This window comes from Rhinoraja longicauda, chromosome 19 (genome assembly GCF_053455715.1).
Source record: "Rhinoraja longicauda isolate Sanriku21f chromosome 19, sRhiLon1.1, whole genome shotgun sequence".
Lineage (NCBI taxonomy): Eukaryota > Metazoa > Chordata > Chondrichthyes > Rajiformes > Arhynchobatidae > Rhinoraja > Rhinoraja longicauda.
Genome location: NC_135971.1, coordinates 14,894,267 through 14,911,485, shown reverse-complemented (window position 1 = coordinate 14,911,485; position 17,219 = coordinate 14,894,267). Strand labels below are relative to the sequence as shown.

The 17,219-nt window shown below is 46.4% G+C and overlaps 1 protein-coding gene across 1 annotated transcript in view; it reads right to left on the bottom strand.

The window, feature by feature from the left end:
• Positions 1-17,219, bottom strand: part of LOC144602856 (tripartite motif-containing protein 26-like) — a 90,851-nt gene that overhangs the window by 61,045 nt on the left and 12,587 nt on the right. The window contains exons 4-6 of the mRNA XM_078415978.1: positions 4,034-4,157; positions 2,235-2,389; positions 2,051-2,146 (exon numbers count right to left, since the gene is read on the bottom strand). Of these exons, the coding sequence (XP_078272104.1) occupies positions 2,051-2,146; positions 2,235-2,389; positions 4,034-4,157 (375 nt within the window). The remainder of the gene's footprint in view (positions 1-2,050; positions 2,147-2,234; positions 2,390-4,033; positions 4,158-17,219) is intronic.

The window sequence follows — 17,219 nt, the reverse complement described above, 5'->3', positions numbered from 1 at the left end:
CATGCTGAAAAAAGTAAGAGGGAAAAGGTATATGCTGGTAGTAATTGATAGATTTAGCAGATGGGTGGAGGCAGTACCATCTAAGGATTTAGGTGCAGGAACTGTAGTCAAGTTTCTGACTAACGAGGTCTGACTGACTAACGAGGTCATCCCACGATTCGGCATACCAACCGAAATCAGTTCCGACAATGGAGCGGCTTTTATTCAAAAAACTGTTAAGTTGGTACTGCAAGCCCTGAGAGTGAAACAAAGATTTGGGTGTGTATACCACCCTCAATCTCAGGGCATGGTAGAAAGAGTTAATGGAACATTGAAGGCTAAATTGAACAAGATTTGCGCAACTACAAAGTTAAATTGGATTGATGCCCTGCCATTGGCATTAATGAGCTGACGCATGCAAACTAATCGAATAACTCATTTAACACCACATGAGATGCTCACTGGCAGACCCATGCCGATGCCCAAATGGATAGGTCCTTACATGGGACCAAGTTTGGAACAATTAGAGGTAGAACTTAAACAATACATGCAACAATTAACTATGATACACAAGTCTATTTACACACAGGAAAATCAAAAGTAGCCAGAGGCGGACCAGGGAGAAGGACCTATTAAACCCGGAGATCAGGTCTATGTGCCAGCTTTTCGACGAAGGTGGAATGAGCCGAGAAGGGAAGGACCGTTCACAGTAACAAAGGCCTCACCAACTGCTGTTCAGGTAGAGGGCCGGTCCACGTGGTACCATCTCAATCATTGTACAAGGACTGTCCCACAGGCATAACCTGTGAATGACCTCGAGGTAAACGGGCAAGAGAACGAAAATACAGGAGAAGAGTGAAAGCTACTGCGAATCAGCTGCCGTTGCTCCAGGATACGGGCAAATTTCACCTCCAAGAGAAACAGATCCCTCCGATAGAATACTATACTGTTGAGCAATTTACTCTGGAAGATTACTAAGTTGTAGTTGTAAGGGAAGCTGGGTCTTTTTTCCTACCCTAGACAATGGGGGTCGGTTTTTGGCCGAGTGACCCAGGATGTTAGCATGTTGGAAGGAGAACACTGACAAACTGCACATTCTTTATACAATCCTAAGTTGGGGGCTAATGGTTGAGAGTGGATTTATGATTTGAGTTAACAACATGTGCGTTTTTTGGTTTTCTTTTTCTGTGAGACCGTGTAGGTCTCAAAGGGGGGAATATGGGAGATAATACGATATTATTTTATACATGATATTATTTTATACATTAGACATTGTTACGGTATTATTTTATACATTGTTGTTTAAGGTTTGTAACTACTTAGGCATTAGGCGCCACTCTGTAACTAATTAAGGCGCTCTAGACATTCCTTACCCTTGACACGTTTCTGTAACATAACACTCCTTTTCTTTAGCCTTTACCTTTGCTTTAGCCTAGACGATAAGGGTGGCAGAATGTGAAGAGATGCAGACATTCATCAATGAGTAGGATTTAATGGTGGCAAGGGAAGAGATAAGGAAAGACATAGGCCTTGGGGTGATGGATGGACGTGAGGGATGGACTAGCAGGGAAATAAGGGAGGCGAAATATGAAGGGATGTGAGCATTGAGATAAGGATATATTACTAAATGGGATTTAATGGTGGCGGGACAGACAGGTGATTACAAAGAAATGAACGACTGAAGAAAGGAGTGTGGGTATGAGGTAATGTAAATAAGATAAGGTTTGGAATAATCCTATAAAAATAGGCTGCCCGGTGTACTAAGTGGGCAGTCAGATGGTTGACATCCTGATTGTTCCAGCCGTTGTTTGCAAATAAAGGCTTTTAACTTCTTGAAGAATTCTCCGTGTCATCTGCTTCATTTTTGAACACCTGTAACCATGACAGAATCCGACGCGGTCACAGGGAGAAGGCGTGAACCACACGGGCAGCGCCCGAGGTCAGGATCGAACCCGCTCACCAGAACTAGGAGACAGCAGCACTACTTGTGTCACTGCGCTGCCCTGTTATTACACGCGTCACAGGGATCAAACCTGCACAAGATCAGGAAATCGAAACTTAAAAACCTCACCAGAACTCCAGAAATCTTCTCTTTCTGTTGTTGCTCCATTTGCTGGATCCCTGATTTCTTTTTCGTGAGAGATTTGATAGAAGATTTCACCTGATCCTGGAATTGTGTTTGGGAATCAGAAAATTAAATTGTTGAACAATAAAGAAGGAATTAAAATGATGTGATTAAATCGGTTTGCTTTTACCTTGTAGTTTTCAACAGCTTCTTTAACCGGCATGAAGCGGTGATCTCTGTGTTCCCGCGCATCTCGACAAACCAGGCAGATCAGCTTCTTGTCAGTTTCACAAAACAGCTTCAGTTCTTCCTGATGTTCCTCGCAGTGAAGTTTACTTTCCTTCTCTGTCCGATTCAGGCTCAGTGTTCGAAATTTCTCAGCCAGTCTCGCCAAGGCCCGACTCACCCTGAGGGTGCGGTCTGTAAACTCCTCTCTACATTCCGGGCAGGAGTTTCTCCCCTCCCTGTCCCAACTCTGTGTGATACAGGAGCGGCAGAAGTTGTGCCCACACTCCAGTGACACCGGATCGGTGAAGAAATCCAGGCAGATGGGACAAACTACCTCCTCGGTTAAACTCTCGAACCTATCTTTCGAAGCCATTTTTTAACTCTGCCACTTCCTGGTTCAAAACGCATGTCCACTGCGCACGCCGCCGTCTAGAGGAATGAATGTAAATCTGACGCAAATGTTCAACGTAAAGATGCAAAAACAAAGAACTGCAGATGCAGGTTTACAAAAAAAAGTACAAAGTGCTGGAGTAAGTCTGTGGGTCAAGCAGCACATCTGGAGAACATGGACAGCTTATGTTTCGGGTCGGGACCCTTCTTCAGACTGATTGTAGGGGGTGGGAGATGGAATAACGAAGGGAGGAAGGGGGCTGGACAAAGCCTGGCTGGCAATAGGTTGACACAGTTGAGGGGGGAGAGGGAGTTGATAGTCAGACGGTTGGACAAAGGCCAGAGATGAAAAGACAGAAGGTGTGTGACAAAATGATTGATGACTTGAGAATTGTGTCCTGATCTTCAAACAGTCTTCTCCTCAGACGGCCAAAGGTTGTGCAGGTGCACTGAAGGCGCTGGTGAGTTTCACCATCAATGTCTGCCTTCCTCTGTGAAGTGGAGCGCCGGCCAGAGCACCCGAGGGTCACCATCGTTACGACATTTTAAAGGAAGGAGACAAATCCACCCGCGGAAACTATGGAGGGTTCCCCCGCTCTCTACCACAGGGAGGGGTCAGTTACACATTAAACTGTCCTGAATATAGACGGAAGCGGAGAATAGCGCTTGGGACATTGTAAGGCAGGATAAAATGCTGGAAACAACTGCAGAGTGGATTCACGAAGATGGTGCCAGGATTTGAGGGTCAGAGCGAAAGGGAGAGGTTGGGCAGGGAAGGATTCATTAATTGGAGCGCAGGAGGTTGAAGTGCATAAGATCAAGAGGTGAATAGACAGGGTGAATGCACAGTCTGTTACCCGGAGCAGTGGAATCGAGAACTAGAGGACACAGGTTTGTGGTGAGAGGTGCAAGATTTAATGGGAACCTGAGGAACATTTTCACACAGAAGGTCGTGGGTGTCTGGAACAAGCTGCCAGAGGGGGTAAGTGAGGCTGGACAACAACGTGCGGCGGGTTTAGGACCCGGGGGGGCCCGGAGCTGTGGAGCCGCCGCCGCGGTTGCTGCTGAACCTGCGGCCAATGAAAGGGGCGGGGCACGGCTGGGGGGAGGCGGAGCTCAGCCCCGTCAATCACAGCCCTGACCACAAAGTGGATGTCATTTGCAATCAGCTGCGGGTAAATTTCATTCCCTTAAACTCAACACATCAGTGTTTCTCATCGTGAATTGTTCATTACATTCGGCTGCACAATAACATTACTTCTACAGCAAACACTGTTATTTTATTTAACAGTCTCATGTGCAAACTTGAATTCAACTCAATGATTCAATTATACTCTATTGTCACATGTTATGTGACCCCCCCACTCATACGCCGCTTCATCTGTGGGTCGAGGATGGACCGGGTGCGACGGGCCATAATGCACAAGTTGGCTGACAATGGGGGTAAAAGCTTGCCCAACGTCGCATTCACCCTGATGGACGCCTTCGTGTGTGGCTGCATCAGGCGGAGCGTAGAGCCAAGGCATGTGGGCACCAAGTATCACTGCCTGCTGACGTTCTACCTGTCCCCAGTGTTGCGAAGGATGGGCCTGGCGCAGATGCCACGCAATGTGACAGTCAGCTGGACCATTGCAGCAACATGTGATTCGTGGTAAGGTTCTTCCAGACCAACACGTTTGACCACAAGTCCATCGGACAGTGGTCAGCACGGAACGTCCTGCAGGGAAATGACTCCATGGATCCTGTGGCGTGGTTCCTAGAGCAGACTGCCCAGCTTGTCTGGCAAAATGTCTCATCACCAGAACTCACCAACAAGCACCAAGATCTGGCTTGGCTGGCGGTGAGGGGAGCCCTCCCAATCAGATACTTCCTGCACCGTCAGAACCTCACTACCAGCGCACACTGCCCTCGGGACGGCTGCTATGGAGAGGAGACGGTCGCACACCTCTTCACAGAGTGTGGATTTTCCAAGAGAGTCTGTAGAGGTTTGCAGGGGTCCCTGTCACGATTTATTCCGAGCAGCTCCGTCACAGAGGACTCTGAGATCTACGGACTGTTCCCAGGGACGCATTCAGAGACTGACATCGAGTGCTGTGGGAAGGTCATCAACTGGGTGAAAGACGCTCTTTGGTCTGCCCCAGCTTTGTTGACCTCCCAGCGGAGCGAGCCGTCCGTCTGGTAATGTTGCCGACTGGCCCACTGCAGACTGCAGGAGTACGTGCTGAGGGACGCATTGAAGCTTGGTGCAGCCAACACCAAGGCTCTGTGGGGGAGGGCCACAGACTAGGGCCCTTCTGCTGCTGGACACGGGGGTGGGGAGGGGGGGCAGGGTGTGGTGGAGACGCCCCTCCAAATAAGGGAAGAGATTCCACGCCATTGAGCCACATGAGTGGCAAGGCTAGGGGGTAATTTTGTGTAAGTGGTGTATTGAATATCTGCATTGAATGTGTGTATAGCCTCTGAGAATGTCGGATGGAGTTTTGGAAGGAACATCTTTTGTATATACTTATTTCTTGAATAAAATATTTTTTGATAATAAAAAAATAAATAAAAGGGAAGGGCGATTGTTTCACTCTTTATATTTTCACAAAAGTATTTCTGTTCCGTTGACGGACGCAGTTAACTCGTTGAAATGAACGGATCGACAGCTCTGATTTCACTTGCTGTTTATTTCTCTCTTCCCACATTTACATTCCCCCTGGTTTTATTTCCGCGCTCACTGGGGTTTTTTACCACCTGGAATTTGGGGACTAAACGGGAGCCGTTCAGCGCCGACCTGTTGTCCACCGGGTTTCTGCCCCACAGCCCGAGCCCCGTTCCTGCCGACGGTCCCGGGACCCGATCCTTTTACACACCCGGAGCGGAACCGGAGCAGATTCTCAGCCAGTTTCCATCGCAAAAGGCCCGAAGAAAGGATAACGTTTCTCCGTGAATTTATTCCCAGTGAAGGTGTGGAGATGGGACTTGGTGTCCGCGTCGTAAAATGAAACTGTCCCGGACTCTGAATGGACAGCAAATTGGCTCAATGGAAGGAAGCTGAGGGTGATGGTGGAAGGTTGCTTCTCAGACTGGAGGCCTGTGACCAGTGGTGTGCCTCAGGGTTCAGTGCTGGGCCCATTACTGTTTGTCATCTACATCAATGATTCGTATGAGAACATACAGGGCACGATTAGCTAGTTAGCTGATGATACAAAAGTGGGTGGTTTTGCAGATTGTGAAGATGGTTGTGAAAGATTGCGGCAGGATCTGGATCGATTGGCCAGGTGGGCGGAGGAATGGTTGATGGTATTTAATACAGAGAAGTGTGAGGTATTGCATTTTGGAACGTCTAACAAGGGCAGGACCTGCACACTGAATGGTAGGCTTCTGGAGAGTGTTGTAGAGCAGTGGGAACTGGGAGTGCAGGTGCATAGTTCCTTGAAGGTCAAGTCCCAGGTAGATAAGTTCAAGTAGGTTTTGGCACATTGGCCTTCATCAATCAGAGTATAGAAGTTGTGAGGTCATGTTGCAGTTGTATAAGACGTTGGTGAGACCGCATTTAGAATATTGTGTTCAGTTCTGGGCACCATGTTATTGGAAAGAAATTGTCAAGCTTGAAAGGATTCAGAGAAGATTTACGAGGATGTTGCCAGGACTCGAGGGTGTGAGCAAAAGGGAGAGGTTAAGTCGGCTTGGTCTCTATTCCTTGAAGCACAGGAGGAAGAGGGGTGATCTTATATAGGTGTACAAAATCATGAGAGGAATAGATCGGGAAGATGCACAGTCTCTTGCCCAGAGTAGGAGAATCGAGGACCAGAGGGCATAGGTTCAAGTTGAAGGGGAAAAGATTTAATAGGAATCTGAGGCGTAACCTTTTCACACAAAAGGATGGCGGGTGTATGGACAAGCTGCCAGATGTGGTAGTTGAGGCTGGGACTATCCCAATATTTAAGAAACAGTTAGACAGGTACATGGATAGGACAGGTTTCGAGGGATATGGACCAAGCGCAGGCAGGTGAGACTAGTGTAGCTGGGACAGGTTGGCCGGTGTGGACAAGTTGGGCCGAAGGGCCAGTTTCCACACTGTGTCACTCTATGACTCCGTGACTCGTAACTGAGACAAACTGCCACCCTCCCGGGGATGGGACGGGCGGGGAGACGGGATGGAGGGTAGGCGAGTGCACCAGACCCGTTACCCAGCCCCCGCTGGATACTCCAGACTCCAGTCTCCGGGGTCGGTGCGACCTGTCTCTTCCTCTCCACATACTCTGCGCGACTCCCAGACTCCAGCCCCGACTCCCCGCCACCTCCACCTCCCAGTAATGTCTCCCCGATGTGAATCCCTCTGATCCCAGCACACACGCACTGCCTGTAAACCTCTTCCCGGTGTCAGGGAGACTCCTCCGGGTCTCGGTCCATCTCACCCTCTTCCGATCCTGAGACACCTCGAGCCCCGGACCTGCTGTTCGCACATCCAGGGTGACGGAGACTGGGGGGAGAAGCAGAGAATCGGAGAGTCCCCGGGGATCGGGGGGAGACTCGGGCAGCGCGGCCCCGGGACCGGGGGAGATCATGTCTCCCGGAGTCTTTATCCGGGACGGGGAGGGGAATTGCGGGAGGTTTCGGGAGGGGGAGGGAGAGAGCGGGGAGGACGAGTGCAGAGAGTGAATCTTATAACCCATCAATCCTCTACCCCCAATACAATTCCCTGCTGCCTTTTCCTTCTCACGTGCCCTTTAACTCCCATTCATCCGCCCACCACCCACTTTCACAGGGATAATTTACAGTCCCCGATTGACTATAGAACCAGTGTGTATTGTGGACGTGGAAGGAATCCGACGAGGTCACCGGGAGAAGGCGTGAACCACATGGGCAGCGCCCGAGGTCAGGATGGAACCCGCTCACCAGAACTAGGAGACAGCAGCACTACTTGTGTCACTGCGCTGCCCTGTTGCTTCTGCTTTGTTGCTGCTCCATTTGCTCTGATTTTTTTTTTAGGTGAGATTTCGAAGGAAGATTTTTTTCCTGTTCCTGGGAAAGGCAGCCAGCATCATCAGAGACCCGCGCCACCCTGTGTGGGATAGTGCTAATGTACAGGGATCGCTGGTCAGCACGGATACAGTGGGCCAAAGGGCCTGTTTCCGCACTGTATCTCTTAAAGTAAACCAAAGAACGTTTTTTAGCCAAAGAACAGTGGGAATGTGTGACCCACTCCCTCAGGTTGAACAGAATAGAGTGAATATATTTTAGTTTAAAGATACAGCACGGAAACAGTCCCTTCAATCCAGCACGTCCACACCGACCATCGATCACCCGTTCACACTAGTTCTATGGTACCTCACTTTCTCATCCACTGGTTAGCACTCAACAAAAGCTTCTCACTGCACCACGCCTGACAACTGAACTCAATCAACTAAATTCAAAACTACCGAGACACCGGGGGGGACATACAGCGCAGAAACAGGCCCTTCGGCCCGCCGGGTCCGCGCCAACCAGTGATCCCTGTTCACTAGCAATAGGCTGATCACTAGGGACAATTTACAATTTTTACCGAAGCCAATAATCCTACGAACCCACACGTCTTTGGGATATGGGAGGAAACCGGAGCACCCGGAGGAAACCCACGCAGTCACAGGCAGAATGTGCAAACTCCACACGGACAGTACCCGAGGTCAGGATGGAAACCCTGGTATCTGGCGCCGTGGGGCAGCGGCTCTACCATCTAGGCCACTGTGCCACCCGAGGGAAAAAGCAAAAAAGGGGGTTATGCCGATAGTTTTAAACTGAGGAGGAAGCTTGCCTGGAGCATGAAGACCAGAAATGCATGATTGGGCCGAATGGTCTGTTTGTGTGTAGGAAGGAACTGCAAATGGTGGTTTAAACCAAACATAGACACGAATTGCTGGAGTAACTCAGCGGGACAGGTGGCATGTCCAGATGGAAGGAATGGGTGATGTTTTGGGTCGAGACCCCTCTTTAGATGTCTGTTTTGTGTCAAGTCAAGTGAATTTTATTTGTATAGCACATTTAAAAACAACCCACGTTGACCAAAGTGATGTACATCAGTTCAGGTACGCAGAAACGAACATACAGTGGCACACAAACATAACAGCACATACATAAACAGTTCACAGCACCCCCTAAGAGGGCCTCAAACGCTGGGTAGTAGAAACAGGTTTTGAGCCTGGACTTAAAGGAGTCGATGGTGGGGGCAGTTCTGATGGGGAGAGGGATGCTGTTCCACAGTCTCGGATTGTGTCCAATTGTGTCTTTGCATCCAATGAATAATTCAAACAAAATCCACAAAAATATTTAAAAGAACATTAAAATTGTCATTTAGAACGGAGATGAGGAAGAACTTTTTCAGTCAGAGAGTGGTGAAGGTGTGGAATTCTCTGCCTCAGAAGGCAGTGGAGGCCAGTTCGTTGGATGCTTTCAAGAGAGAGCTGGATAGAGCTCTTAAGGATAGCAGAGTGAGGGGGTATGGGGAGAAGGCAGGAACGGGGTACTGATTGACAGTGATCAGCCATGATCGCATTGAATGGCGGTGCTGGCTCGAAGGGCTGAATGGCCTACTCCTGCACCTATTGTCTATTGTCTATTGTCTATACGCAAAATGGCGGCGCTGCGCTAGCAGCTGCGGCTACACCTGCGGTCCATTTGTCTTGTGTTTTTGTTGTTTTTTTTTGTCTTAATTGTAGTTGTGATGTGGTGTTTTTGTGTTTGTGTACTATGTGTGTATGTGGGGGGGAGGGGGGGAACTATAACATTGTAAATATGTATCCCTTCCGAACGGAGACCCGACCTTTGTGTTCTGGGCCGTGTCTCCGTTCCTGCTGCGGCCTACCATCGGCCCAACTCCTGGAGCTGGCGGCCTCCAGGGCTCTGGTTCGCAGAGCCCGCGGATCGGACTTACCACCACCGGAGCCGGCCGTCTTCGGAGGCTGCGGGAGCAGCTGCGACTCGCCTTAGGCTCGGGCCGCGTGGATGCCGACATCGGGAGCTCCGGCAGCGGCAGAGGGTTCGCCCGCCCCGGATCACGGGGCTTGGGTCGCGGACATTTCACCGTCCGGCGCGGCCTAAGATATGCCGCGGGATATTTCTCTGCTGGGCGGGGGCTTCAATGTCGGGAGCCACGACCGCCCCGACGTGCAGCAACAGCGGCAGCAGCAGCGTGTTCGCCCGCCCCGGATCGGACTTATCATCGGCGGAGCCGGCCGTTTTCGGAGGCTGCGGGAGCGGCTGCGACGCGACGCGCCTTGGGCTTGGCCCGCTGTGGACCGTCCGGTGCGGCCTACAACCACAACAACCTGACTGCGGGCGAGGACAGCAGGAGAAGGGAAAGACATTGTGGCCTTCCATCACAGTGAGGAGAGGACTGGAGGAGACTCACTGTGATGGATGTTTCTTTGATGGATGTTTCTTTTTTTGTGTGTTTTTGGGGTTGGGTAATTTTAATGCCTATTTAATGCTTTTATTGTTGGACTGTGGGTGACCGAATTTCGTCCAATATTGGATGACAAATAAAGCTATCTTGATCTTGATTGTCAATGAAATGGCTGCAATATTAGAAACAGAATCTGCAGTTTATATTAATAAACTAATTTAAAATATACATTCCTGCTGTAATGTAATAGTTGCATTCCTAGCAAACTTGTGTTAATAGAAAAATCACACGATTAAAAACTGGAAGGGGCGATTTGGGACCACAGTTTGGGGCTGGCACGAACAGTTACAATGCCCCTGCAGAATTTGCAGAATAAAAGTCTCGCTTTTTCGCACAGTCTTCTTTCTTGTAGAATGTTGTGTGTCATTCATGTATAAATGTCGTTAAACTGGCAAGATTACAGAGAAGTTTCTTTTTTTTTTAAATAATTCTATTTTTATTTTTATTTTCCAGTTCCATACATTCCACAATGATACACATTCTCATTCACCTTAAACCCTCCGTAGTTAACAAATACTGCATATCCCAAAATAAATCATACCACAGGTATTGGAAGCACTACAAGGATGGGTAATGACTTACTGGACATTTGATCATATCCAAAACTTAACTACACACAAAAACAAAAACAAATACAACTAAAACCAACATTTGGGGTATACCTCTATAATATTTCATCACTACTTCTGGAGCGGTATGAAATCAAGGAAAATGAGATAGGACACGGAAGAAGGATACAAAGATCCGCTTTAAACAAATGATGGCCGTACGGGCATAATGTACAACATCCATTTTTCCCACCTTTTCAAAAATATTCCCTGTTGTAATCTTAAAGCAAAAGTTATCCTTTCCATTATAAAAATATCATATACAATGTTAATCCAGTCATCCACATTAGGTTTTCCAGGTTTCAACCACTTCCTAGTAATAGCTTCCTGCTGGCAGCACTTAAGATCTGGAAAAGATACTTATCTTTAATAGAAGCATTTTGTACTGGTAAAGCACCAAAATATAAAAACTCAAATTTAAATGGAATATCCATATAAATTTTTTTTTGTAAAACTTTATGAATCTCCTGCCAAAATGGGATCACTGATACACAAGACCAAAATATGTGAAAATGGTTTGCCTCAAGACACCCACATTGTCGCCAGCATGAAGAAGAATTTGTGTAATGCCTTTTTTGAACTGGTGTAATAAAAAACCTAATAAGGGTTTTCCAGCAAAACACCCGCCAAACATTTGAACTTGAAGTTTTCCATTGTATCTCACATAAGCTCTCCCAGGTTTCTTCCTTTAGAACCAGATTACCTTCCCTTTCCCATTTCTGTTTTACATACAGTGAGTTGCCTTTTCTCTGCCGTAAACCCTTGTATAAATTTTGAGATGGTTTTCTGTTTTGAGCCTCCATGGTAAGCATCAATAAATACATTTAACAAAATATTATCCCATTTTACTTCTGCACATTCCTTTTGTATTTGATCTATATAATGGCGAATTTGAAGGTATCTATAGAAATCATCATTATTCAAACCAAATTGCCTCTTCAGATTCTCAAAGGAAATGATAATAGACTTCAGGAAAACCAGTGTAGAATACGACCCACTCTACATCAATGTGGTCTGCGTGGAAAGGGTACCCGCTTTCAGGTTCCTGGGTACGCACATCGCAGAGGATCTTACCTGGTCTACCAATACCATCACCACAGTGAAGAAGGCACAGCAGAGACTCCACTTCCTGAGGATCCTCAGGAAGACCAACCTGCAGGAGAAGCTCATGATGTCCTTCTATCGCTGCTCCATCGAGAGTGTGCTGGCATACTGTATAACCACATGGTATGCCAGCTGCTCAGAAAAGGACAGGAAGGCCCTTCAGAGGGTCATCACGACGGCCCAGAAGATCATCGGCTGCTCACTGCCCTCCCTGGAGCACCTGTTCAGCCTACGCTGCCTCAGTAGAGCAGTCAAAATAATAAAAGATCCATCCCACCCCGGCCACCGTCTGTTTGTTCACCTGCCCTCTGGTCGACGTTTCAGGTCGATCTAATCCGGAACAAACAGACTTAAGAACAGTTTTTACCCCAGGGCCATACGAGAACTGAACACTACTTTCTGCACTAGGCAACACTGTTAAAACTTTTGTACTTAATATAATTGTATTTATTTGTTTGTGCATTTATTGCATATATGTTTTTACGCACCGTGAGGATTGGCTATTTTTTAATTTCGTTGTACGCGTTGCAATGACAATAAATGAATATTATCAAAGCTGTTCAAAATGTGCAATATGATGTCAAACCTTGAGAACTCCATCTTTTAAAACTAGTGTCCTGTCTTTTTGGTACAAAATCTGGATCAAACGTGCACCATCTCAAAACCTTCACAGCATCCCTCAGATGATTTTGGGTAACGACCTTATTCCATACCTTAAGTGATAATCGAATCCATGAGTTTCCCAAATTAATTAACTTATTTGTTAACTCCTTATCTCCGATTGCAGCCTGAATCGGAAATTCCTCTGTTATAGCAATCTCAATCTCCTTCCATCTAGCACAATAGTCGGGGTTGCACCAATAAATTAATGTTCTCAGCTGAGCAGCTGCATAATAGTCTTTCAAGCACGGGAGTGCAACCCCACCTTTATTTTTGGTCAGTTGTAACGCCTGGTATCTGATTCTTGGTCTTTGTCCCTGCCAAATATACTACTCCGTTAATTTTAATTCTTGCACTTGGGCTATCATAAAGAGACTGTATTGTTTTAATAAAAGTATTGTGAAATCCAAATCTATCTAAAGCTCTAAGCAAAAAAGACCAATTTACACAATCAAAAGCTTTTTCAGCATCTAACCCAACTAGGACTGCTTCTAAGTTAAATTTTGTTATGTGGTCAATTATGTGCAATGTCCTTCTAATGTTGTCTTGGGTTTGTCTCCCTCGAACAAACCCTGTCTGATCCAGGCTAATAATTTGTGGTAGCAAACACTCTAATCGTTTGGCTAGTATGTGAGTAAAAATTTTGTAATCCTGGTTGAGTACGCTCACTGGCCTAAAATTACTGCATACAGATTTATCTTTTCCCTCTTTCGGAATCAATGAGATTACTGCCTCTTTCCAGGAGGGGGGTATTACGTTCTCTTTGAGAACCCAATTGAAAGTGCGTTGTAACGTAGGGACCAATGAGTCCACCATTACCCGGTACAATTCTGAAGGGAACCCGTCTGGGCCCGGGGCCTTATTTGGTTTAAGATGTACTATAGCAGACCTAACTTCTTTCTCTGTTATTTCAGCTACAAGGGACTTACTCTGTTCACTGGTCAATTTTGGCAAATGAATCTCATTAAAGAAATCCTCCATTTTCTCCCCACTGATTTGAGGTTGTAAATATAATCTTTTGAAATATATATCAAAACAATTTTGTATTTCCTTCAATTTATAGTGTGTAAAATTAGTTACAGGGTGTTTTATTTTATGAATTGTATTCTCTGCCTGTTGTTTTTTTAGTTTATAGGCTAATAATTTACTGGCTTTTCCTCCCCCATCATAATATTTCTGTTTTACAAAAATAAACTTTTTTTCTATATCTTTTGTATAAATATCATTTATTTCATTCTTCTTCTTCACAAGTAGTTCTCGGATTTTTTGATCATTTGTATCCTTATGGTTTTGTTCCAGTTGTTTCAGTTCCACTTGCAGCCGATCTAACTTTTCATGTCTAGCTTTCTTTATGTGAGCACTGTATCCTATTATCTTGCCCCGAAGCACCGCTTTACATGCATCCCACAGTATCAGAGGTGAAACTTCGTCATTGTCATTTAGTTCCAGATACTCTGTAATATCGTTCTTAATCTGTTCTTTCATATGAGTCAGTACATATGTATTTAATCTCCATAAAGTGTCTCTTTGATACCGATCAAGAAGTAGTTTTAAATACACAGGACTATGATCTGAAAGGTCCATGCTCCCCACCTCGCAGCTTACAACCCTATGAAGGTCTTTTCCAAAGGTAAGAAAATAATCAATCCGAGAATATGCCAAATGTGGATTAGAAAAATATGTGTAGTCTCGTTTTGACAAATTTAGTTCTCTCCATACATCAATTAATCCAATATCCTTCATTGCCAAATTAATTTTTTTATTTATCAATTTCGGCTGAGCTATATGAACATTTGAAGAGTCCAGTTTAGGATTTAATCTAACATTAAGATCCCCCCCACAGATTAATACTCCCTGGGTTTCAGATATTATCAAATCAAACACTTGTTTAAAACATTTCCAATCCGAGTTGGGAGGAGCGTAAATATTAAACAGAGTAACCAATGAGCCGCCTAAATGACCTCTCATGAAGATATATCTCCCCTCTGGATCTCTCTTTTCAAAGGTGGGATCAAAACTTATATTGCTAGAGATTAATCATATCATATATATGCAGCGCGGAAACAGGCCTTTTCGGCCCACCAAGTCCGCGCCGCCCAGCGATCCCCGCACATTAACACTATCCTACACCCACTAGGGACAATTTTTACATTTACCCAGTCAATTAACCTACATACATTTACCCAGTCAATTAACCTACATAACCTACATTAATATTGCCACCCCCCTCCTATGACCAGCACTATATGATGAGGAGTACTGATGTTTAAAGCCCAGTCGTTTTAGTTTTGCATGCTCTGTTTCAGACTGGTGTGTTTCTTGTAGAAAGGCCACCTCGACTCTATCTCTCTTTATTTTGGTTAATATCTTGCTTCTCTTAATAGGATTGATAAGGCCATTCACATTATAAGTTACTATTTTAACTGCTTGCATTTAGTGTCCAATAAGTAGAAGAAATAAAAGTATATAAACCATACCAGCTCCAGTATCCATGCACGAAACAGCCCCCAAAAAACAACTACAAAACAAAAACACAATAATAACACTAAAGTAAATAAATGGACTTCCAACTGTGGGGTCCTGATTTTGACCCTATTAAAGCCCTGATGGTGAGAGGGCTTTGAGGTGTTGCCTCTCCCCCTGACAGGTGGGAGAGGGCCGTCTTCTAACGGTGGCTCTTCCGTTCCAAAGCTGTCCATCTATCCGGCTACCCGGTTAGAAGAGTCCACCCGACATATACGTAATATCCGTGTTCATAGCCTATACCATGTTCGGTAAAGGGACGAGTAAAAACAAGGCCTTAAAGTCTGTCCTCCGATGGGAGACGGGTCCTGAAACTCCCCAACATCAAAACTCGACTCACCCGCTTCCTTTGGTCACCTCTGCCATTCAAACCTTTCGGTTCAGTCATTATCCCGAGTACTGGCGTCTAAAAGCCTGTAACTTTTCCTTGAAATCCACTTTCCTGACCGTTCTCTCCCGGTTCCCCGGTCTCTCGGCACTACGCCAAGTGAGATGCTGGATCCGCTCCAAAAGGGACTCCGGGTGTTTGATGACCGACACCGGGAGTCCCCTCTTCGCCATATCCTCCGTCGCCTCCTCCGTCGATCCATATACCACTGTTCCCTCCTGGTAGAAAACTCTTAACTTGGCCGGAAATGGAGTTTGAAATCTGATTTTCTTCTCCTTCAGGATTCTTTTCGCTTCAGCGTATTCCCTCCGTTTTTTTTAACACATCTGGCGCATAATCGTGATCCAGGTTAACTCTCTTCTCGAGGTATTGAAATCCTCTATTCTGCCAGGCCAGTCTAAGCAGCTCCTCTTTCATCCTGTAACTTGACAACTTGGCCACCATGGACCTCGGTCGGGCATCCCCGGGCGGCTTCGACATCAGAGCTCGGTGCGCTCTCTCTACCCGTAGTTTAAAGGCGGCCGGGAGCCCCAGTCCTTCCCGCAACAAACTTTCCACAAAATCCACCATTGACGGGGAGTTCTCCTCTGCTCCCTCTTTAACTCCATGAATTTGGATATTTTCACGTCTGGAGTGGCTCTCTATATCCGTCAATGGGGCATCTAGGTATATTTGGAGTTGCAGCAGCTCCGTCACCACGTCCTCTGCCACCTGTAGCCTGTTTTCAGCCGCGTCAATCCTCTCTTCCGCCTCCCCGATTCTGGTGTTCGTCTTAGTAATTTCTTCCCGAATTCCGTTCAGCTGCTCACTATTGTCCTTTCTAAACTCTCTCAACTCTTTTAATATGAGGCTGAGGTCCGCTCTCTCTCGTTCCTTATCTGGGTGCATTTGCTTATCATCGTCCTCCCTTGAACTGCTAGCTGAGGAGGCTCGGCTAGGCCCTTCCCCCTCACCATCGAAAAGCTCCATCTGCGTCGACTTTTTACTCTTACTTCTAGGCATAATCCTGACCCACAATATTTACGAAACTGCAACAAAAGTTTTGGAAATATTCGAGTTGTAGTGGGTAAATATTAACTCAAAATGTCGGGAGCTCTTACCCTAATCTGCCATCTCGTGGCTCGTTCAACCGGAAGTTCGATTACAGAGAAGTTTCACAAAGATGTTGCCAGGACTTGAGGGCCTGAGCAATAGGGAGAGGTTGAACAGGCTCGGACTTTATTCCATGGAGCGCAGGAGGATGAGGTGTCACCTTATGATGATGTATACGATCCTGATGGGAATAGCTAGGGTAGAGGCACAGAGTCCTTTACTCAGATTCGGGGAATAAAGAACCAGAGGACATAGATTTAAGGTGAGACTGGGGAAAGATTTCACAGGAACGTGAGGGGTCACTTTTTTTTATACAAAGGGTGGTAGGTACATGGAATGAGCTGTCTTCCTATTGAGGGAGTGCAGCGCATGTTCACGAGGTTAATTCCCGGGATGGCGGGACTGTCATATGATGAAAGAATGGAGCTGCAGGGCTGGTATTCACTGGGATTTAGAAAGATGAGCAGGGGTCTTCATATCATATCATATCATATATATACAGCACGGAAACAGGCCTTTTCGGCCCACCAAGTCCGCGCCGCCCAGCGATCCCCGCACATTAACACTATCCTACAGCCACTAGGGACAATTTTTTACATTTACCCAGTCAAATTAACCTACATACCCGTACATCTTTGGAGTGTGGGAGGAAACCGAAGATCTCGGAGAAAACCCACGCAGGTCACGGGGAGAACGTACAAACTCCTTACAGTACAGCACCCATAGACAGGATCGAACCTGAGTCTCCGGAGCTGC